The sequence below is a fragment of the Uloborus diversus genome, unplaced genomic scaffold (genome assembly GCF_026930045.1).
Source record: "Uloborus diversus isolate 005 unplaced genomic scaffold, Udiv.v.3.1 scaffold_1234, whole genome shotgun sequence".
Lineage (NCBI taxonomy): Eukaryota > Metazoa > Arthropoda > Arachnida > Araneae > Uloboridae > Uloborus > Uloborus diversus.
The window spans coordinates 40,736-48,660 of NW_026557915.1; the positions used below are offsets into that span (position 1 = coordinate 40,736).

Below are 7,925 nucleotides of genomic sequence, written 5' to 3' on the forward strand. Positions count from 1 at the left end.
CATTCATCACTTTTAACACCGGGGATAAAAATGTGGATCAGTTCTTGCAAAAAAACTAATTGTTGAGGAAGAAATTTTTTCGATTTTATTCATTTACACTAACTGCGTTAATCCCTCAATAATTGCCACGAATGGTCACTTTCTTTGCAAAGCTAAGTCCTGCACGCTTCTTCAAACCAGAAAACACGTGGTTTAACTTAAAATATTTTCCAATCTGACCTCTCGCCGTTTTTCACCTGAACTTTATTCTAAGAAGAAGCTTTGCACAGTTGGTAAACATTTAATTGCCCCGTTAAGCAGAAATTTGAAAGAAAATCTTACATTAAGACTTTGACAAGAAATCTGAAACTTTTTTCTTCAGGTCCTCATTTGTCAACGGCATTATGCAAATTTTAGCCAAGAAAGCGTTTCCTAATTTAAAACTGCAATTAAGGTAGGATTTGAAATCCAAATATTTAATCTTTTTCACTTGACAGCTACATAATTTTACCCGCTGCCTTTAATTAGTGGCCGGCTAGGGGCTTAAAAAATTATATTGTTGAAAATTCTTTGCCACATTTCTTCAATTTTTGTTCTTTTCTAAAATGCATAGCTGTGTAAAACCTATCCACACATTAAACAAGTCAGCATTATAGTTCTGTGAGCATAAGCTTAGTATAAGCACTTGGTGATGAAAAGTTTTGTTTGCTTAGCTTTTCATACAAAACCACCAGCACATAAAAGAAGGGTTGTTAAGATAAAAGCACGAGAGCAGGTTATTATCTGCATTGCGGCGTTAATAGTTACTTTTTCCTCCTCCAATCATGTAACCAGTTAATATTTTCTTACAATAAAAAGAGATAATGAGCTTCATAGGTTTTCACTTTTTATACCACTTCGAATATTCAAACTAACTGATCAAATTAATTTATTACATTCATCTTTATAAAGTACAAACTCCAAACTTGTATGACCTTTAGACCGGGGTAAATTCGGAAACTACCGGTCCGATGTCCTTGAGTTTTTTAGTTTGTCTAGGTTAGTCTGGGAAGGTTTAGAGACCGCTTTGAAAAAACATTCGATGAATAGTTCTTTTTTTATTCGAATTTTAATTTTTTGACCTAAAAATGGATGTTTCCACGGGAAATAATTTTTGGGATCAACTAAAATTTGGCTTCATTGGAAAGAGCGGAAAAAAATAAATTTTTAGATCATTTCCCACCTAGATTAAAAAAGAACGGAGGCGATCAATTAACGAAGAAAAAAGTTATAATCATTTTAAATAAGGAAAAACCTTTTTTTTTTTTCGGCACTTGCATCGTTTCCAGTTTAGTTCATATGCCAAATTCTACATGTTAAGTTGATTTAACATACTAAAATGAGGCTCATCTAGATTTTTAGACTTATATTGAGACGTGTTTTCACCAAGACAAGAAGTAATCTTACCACTATGATACATGCGAAAGTTTGTGAAGATTTTTGTTACTCTTTCACGCAAAAACTACTGAATGGATTTTAATGAAACTTCACAATAATAAAGCTATACATCAGAATAACACATGGGGTAGTTTTCTTCCCATTATGGGGGCAAATTCCCCGATAGGGGGCGTTAAAACACAATTTTCCCATTAGTTCTCTAATATGGGGGTAAAAAAAATACTTGCGCGTATTAACATTATATATCCATTGAAAGTTCTGATTTTTCTGCAGAAAATGGCATCTGTTCGAAATTTCTAAGCAGACTAGAAAACGAGTTATAAAGCTTTTTAGCTCCATGTTCGAAGGCTTTTGTCAACTCAATTCAGTGCATAGTGTATCATCTCAATTCCCTGTCGTTATCTAGAATTCTTGTATTGTTAAATATTTTTGCTTTTCGTCTGGCTGTTCAAGGCTTTTCTCAAGTCAAATCTTAAAAAGATTATTTCGTTTCTCCTCAAACTTTAAATTTTTTTAAAGATATAGACCAAATGACTGGCGATATATCGCCAAGTGTTCACCAAATTATAGCACCACTTGAGTTTACATCGAAATTAAGAATGATTTCCCTCCAAAAAGGGGCAAAAGACCCCCTTAGGAACATCCGAAAGCAACCAAAAGGGGAGGTGCTCAACTAGACCCCACTAGGAGTCCACGTACCAAATTTAAACTTTCTAGGACATACCGTTTTTGAGTTATGCGAGACACATACGCACATACGCACATACATACGTACATACAGACGTCACGAGAAAACTCGTTGTAATTAACTCGGGAATCGTCAAAATGGATATTTCGGGTGTCTGTACGTTCTTAGGCATATATCTCGTGTGGTCGAGTCGAAAAAAAAAAAAAAAACAACATTCATTCGGGAGTGAGCTAAAATAGAAATAAAGGCCAATTTTTGAGTGAAATTTTTTTCGCGAATACAATACTTTTTTTAAAAGAAAGTAAAAAATGAAACAGATAGCTCTTCACGAGAATAAAATTCCCTACGAAATGAAACTAGAACGAAGTGTGATAGTTTTGGTTTTAAAGAAGAAAAAAAAGTGATTTTTTGCTAAAAATTGCTCTTTTTTTCGTAGCTCTTTGAAGCTCCTGTTAATATAATCGGGTTAAGCTGAAACTTTGCAAATCAGGTGTTCCAACGCATTGGAACATTTTTTTTGGGGGGGGGGAGGGGGGAGGGTGCCATGGTAGAAATACGAAGCCCCCTTAATAGTCGCTCTTGAGGTTAGAAATTATTTATAAAATTTAAATGGAAAGATTTTTATTTCCACTTCATGCTATGCATTTATACAAGAATAATTTTGTTATTAAAAGAAATTATAATAACTAAAGATGTATGCGTGGTATTTCTTGCAAAAGTTTAAGTTTGACTTTATTTAATAATGGGATTGTTTCCTTGAATCAAAAGTACTACTTTTAGTCACAGAAGTTGATAGAATGAGCAAAAACAATAACATGGACCCAAAAAATGCTGTCATTTTCCCAACAGTTATTTTTTAATATGTCCGATTTTTCAAACAAGGCGTGGTCTTTATGACGCCACAAATGATGAACTTAGGCGAGTATTCCACTGGCTTACGCTGAATGCTTACGCTTGCTGTCTACCGCGTTTCCAGCTTATGATAATTCAGAAGCGAATTAAATATTGCGCTCTACGTTTGCTTTCAACCGTATCGTTGCCAGTACACGAGAATAAAGAAGTGAATTAAATATTGCTCTCTGTACTAATGGCAACAGCGAATGGCAGTTCATCATTTGTGATTTCATGCGCAGAAGCGAAAAAAATAAAATTGAGTCTGCGCACTGATTTATATAATTTTTTAAAATCAGTCAACTTTGTCAAATTATTTTAAAAATGGTCAAATCCTGTGTCTTTAAGCATGCTCTTTCAGAAAAAAATACTTTTTAAATTTCGGAAACGACCCCATTCAGACACAACTGTTTATCATAACGTAATTAGTTTTGCTAAATAGCATTATTACTATGGCGTCACTAGTGCAATAATTGGAGATTTTTTCCTTCTTTCCACGATTTATTGCAGCCTTGCACAACAAATGATTAAAAGTATTATCGTTTACCAAGTAGTTTCCCAAGCTTCGTGACTCCAAGTCAAAAACAAAGTTCTTTGCTCATACAACTACTACGTAGTATAAATATGACATTTATGTTTTTATTTTTGCCATATACCACGACGAAATGAAATTTCAATTGCGAAAGTGGAAGGTATTAACAGAAATATTACTGATGAAACTTCAGTTGAATGAAATATTGAATAGATTCAATTGGTAATTATGTTTGTTGTGTGATTTGAATTGAAAATTATGTTTTTGTCATTTATACTACACTGAGTAGACGCGTTGGAATACATACATATTGAATAGACGTTGTATTTTTATTTAAACTAAAACTTAGAAAAAAGTGATGCTTTTATATAAATTGAAGGGGTTTCAATACGCGTGACAAGAGCCAGTAAGTTTGTCAATAAATTGAGAACACTTTGTGTTTCAGAAAATGTAAAATTAGGAAACCTTTATGGAAAACAACCACAGAAAAAGTCTCAGAAAGAGATAAAGAAACTGTCATCATCTTCGACGTACACCTGAAAAGGGAAAATAATCTTAGGCAACTCTCTCGGCCACAAATTGCAACTAATGAGGAGTTTTTACGATGTCTGAATCACAACGAGATCTAGCGAACAAATATGCTGAAACTACTCGTCAAAAGCGATCATTTTGGGGATGGTTGTCTGGAAAGTCCAATGAGCACAAAGACAGCAGAGCCAAGGTTCTTCAAGCAGAAAAAGAACTGAGAAGGATCTCCAGCGGTCTCGAAGAAGATAAGCAAGATGCCATCCCTGCAAAATATCTGCCTCTGACCTTTGTACCGGATTTTATCATCGAGGAAATTCTCAATGACTCCTTTCGTAATTTACCGTACATGGTTTCCTCTAATTCAGTCCTCTTATTGGCTGATGTGTCTGGATTCACAAAACTGACGGAATCTTTCTGTGAGAAGGGGGTGGCAGGAGTCGAAGAACTAGTTTCTGTTTTGAATGGCTACATGGGCACATTAGCTTCCATGTTGATTGCATCCGGCGGCGACATCTTGAATTTCGCTGGAGACGCATTTTTGGTCCAATGGCAGCAAAACGATGATGAAAATATCTCCGACACAGTAGGGCGAGCATACCATTGTGCAATAGCGCTGCAAACCCATCAAAGCTTGAAAGAGAAGGACCTGAATGGAAAATTGAGAGTAAAAGTCGTCCTCGCAGTGGGGGAAATCATGACTTGGGTTTTAGGATCACCTAGTGAATTTCTGCTCTACGTTCTAGCTGGACAACCCCTGCCAAAAGTTCAGAGAGCAGAAAGTCTGTGCTCTGCAGGACAAATTGTGGTCACTGAAAAAGTGTTTCGCTACCTTCAGGAAGTAAAGGCTCCCCTATTCACCCATTCTGAAGTTTTCCATGGATTTTTTAAGATTACTAACCTTACGATGCTTATCTATAGGGATGAGTGCATTCCCAATAGAATAAAAAAATTTCAACTCTGTGATCAACAACACATATCGATGGCAAAAGCGTTTTTGATTCCTGGAATCAGAGGGATAAAAACAGGCACTGAATTAAATTACTTGTCCGAAATGACCATGGTCACTACAGTGTTTGTTGTCTTATTGAATGTGGACATCGAAGAACCAACACCACTAGAGCGTACTTTTGACATAACGCTATCGTCTGCGAAGAAATTCGGAGGCATACTCAATAAGATGTTTTTATTTGACAAAGGGTGTACATTCCTGATTGCTTTTGGTCTTCCTATGCTAAAGCACTCAAATGACGCAGCAAGAGGAATTCTTTGTTCTAAAGACATCGTAGACAAACTGAAAGCTATCGACATAACAAGTTCAGTAGGAATAACAACAGGTACTTGCTTCTGTGGAATTGTAGGTCATCCACAACGACAAGAATATACGGTGATGGGCCGTCGTGTGAACATGGCAGCCCGTCTAATGATGGTATACAATGACGAGCCAATCGTTATGGATGCTGAGACTTTCCACCTCAGTCGAGATGAACTCGTAGAGGGTAATTTCTTTGAGCTTCCTGCACGCAAGATGAAAGGCATAGAGAGTGCAGGTGCAATATACGGTTACGAGTTTAAAACTGCGAGAAAAGGAAGTTTAGTCGATTATGATACGTTGCTTGTCGAAGATTTCCAGAGCAGAGACAACGAACAGGGGAAAGTTCGGGAGATACTGGAAGCCTTAAAAGAAGCATCCCGTATTCCAAGACATACTGAATCATTATTACCCGTAATAATAATAGAAGGTCCCACCGGAAGCGGTAAAAGCTATCTCATGCACTATGCATTAGAAACAGCCGATTCTATGGGATATAAAGCGATTTGTTGCTGTGCGATCGCTTCCCAAGCGGAAGAACCATTTTCCGTGGTTGCTCGCCTTGCACAACGAATGCTAGGTTTCACCTTCAACAAAAGTTCAGAGGAGCGCATGTGCCGACTTCGTCAACTATTCGATGGCAACGAACAAGATTTGCATTACATTAATCATTTATTCGAAGTTAGCTTTCCTTCGCCTAAGCTGTCGTGTTCCGTAAAGCCTCAAATTGATCACAAATTCGTACATATATTGAAGACCATAATAAAGAAGGCTTGCTCCGATAAGTATACTTTGATAGCAGTCAATAACGTAGATTTTATGGATGAATCATCTTGGTTGGTGTTACAAGGCCTGGCAGAAGAAAGTAATAACTTCACCTTTTTGTTCAGTTTAAGTTTTGACTTTCAAAAACCATGGATTGTAGCTTCTGCTTTTCTTCTCAAAGCTTCAGCCCACATCAACATGGAGGCAACTGGTGAGGATTACTTCATTTCAACGGTGTGTTGGATGCTAAATATTAAAGCCTTCAACAAAAGTCTTTTCTCGTATTTGTACCAGAACACGCAAGGAAACACTCAGCTGCTTGGAGAAATGCTTCTATCTCCGTCTTTCGCAAATCACGTAATTTACATACCTCTGAAAGACATTCCGGAAAAAAAGAGAACGTCTTTCTACATACACCAACTTGACATGCACCAGGGCGATCAGGACACATGGATTGCTTGTGACTTGAAACCTGGTGTTAGTCTTATGGATATAGTCATCCCAAATAGCATTAACGACGTCATGAAAGAAAGACTAAATAATTTAACAATCCAAGACCGTTTAGTCTTAAAACGAGCAGCCGTACTGGGATACGATTTTGATCAACAAACCTTACGTGTTGTCAATTCTAAACTCGACAAAAAGGAAATAACAGAATCTATCAACCGTCTCATCCATAATTACATATTGAGTTCGGCCTGTTTACAGTCAGAAAAGCCGGAAAAGAAGTCCCTCTTAAGTCTGCGACCTAGAGATAAATGCTTATGCTATAGTATACATCGTGAAATAGAGGACGAGGCAACAACAGATGAAGAATTTAAAACAGGTCCATATCACCGGCTGAAATTCCGCACGGCTATTTTCAAAAACTACATTCTGCAGAATATGACGCAGGAACAAGTATATACAATGCACGTGGAGATGGCCGACGCGTTGGAACTAAAGTCGGACTGTTTTTTCTGCCAAGATAAAAAGGGGAAGAAAACTTCAGTAACTACCGATGTCATCCAATCATTGAACCGCTATCCCATTCAACTCGACGAAACCAATTGCTTGTGTCTGCAACGTAGGGCAAATACTCTTACTCAAATCTCGCGACTGTACACGGATATTGGTGTAAAACTGCTGCCAGTTTACTTTACGCGCAGAGCCGCTGAAGCAGCTCTGGACATCGATCACGCTTTCCAAGCGCTCTTCTATCTGAAAAGGGCTGAAGAAATGTTCCCAGTCTACTGGTCAGAAGAAGATCATCAAGAAGAAATTCACTTTGAGCCTCTTGTGATGAAAGCTTCCCTTAAGAAAACGACTGCAAATGCTTTCTTACAAATCGGAGATGTTTATTGGGGGGCTACTTGTGTCTTTCAAATGCTAGAAATGTTTGGATTGAATGCGGTATGCTTTGAAAGCGCTTACAAGCCAAGAGAATTCAAAGGAATATTGGAAAAAATGTCTTCGGTACATGCGGAGGTTGTAACAGAGTCATTAAGGTCATTATGTAGCTCATATGTGAGAACTGGAGTCGGACGTCAACATTCTGCACTACGTCTCTTACGGTCCGAGTTTGTAGCTCTGAAGTCTTTTCCGGTGAGTTTTTTGCAAATGTTACACCACATGCTGGACATGCACCAATGCCGGCATCGGATGGGACAATGCAGACACCTGAAAGATCTGGAACTCAACATCATTAATGTATGCATGAAGAGATATCAGCAACTTAATATTTTGTTAGATTTAGTGGAAATAAAAGCTATTTCAAAAGCATGCGCAACACTCGTCGAAGTGAATCTGATTCATGA

The 7,925-nt window shown here is 37.5% G+C and overlaps 1 protein-coding gene across 1 annotated transcript; it reads left to right on the top strand.

Moving 5' to 3' along the window:
- Positions 1 to 4,131: 4,131 nt before the first annotated feature.
- Positions 4,132 to 7,521, top strand: LOC129232526 (adenylate cyclase type 10-like; the record flags this gene model as incomplete). The annotated part of the gene is made up of 1 exon (XM_054866664.1): positions 4,132 to 7,521. A coding segment is annotated over exon 1 (3,390 nt), but the record flags the coding sequence as incomplete, so codon positions are not given.
- Positions 7,522 to 7,925: the final 404 nt, after the last annotated feature.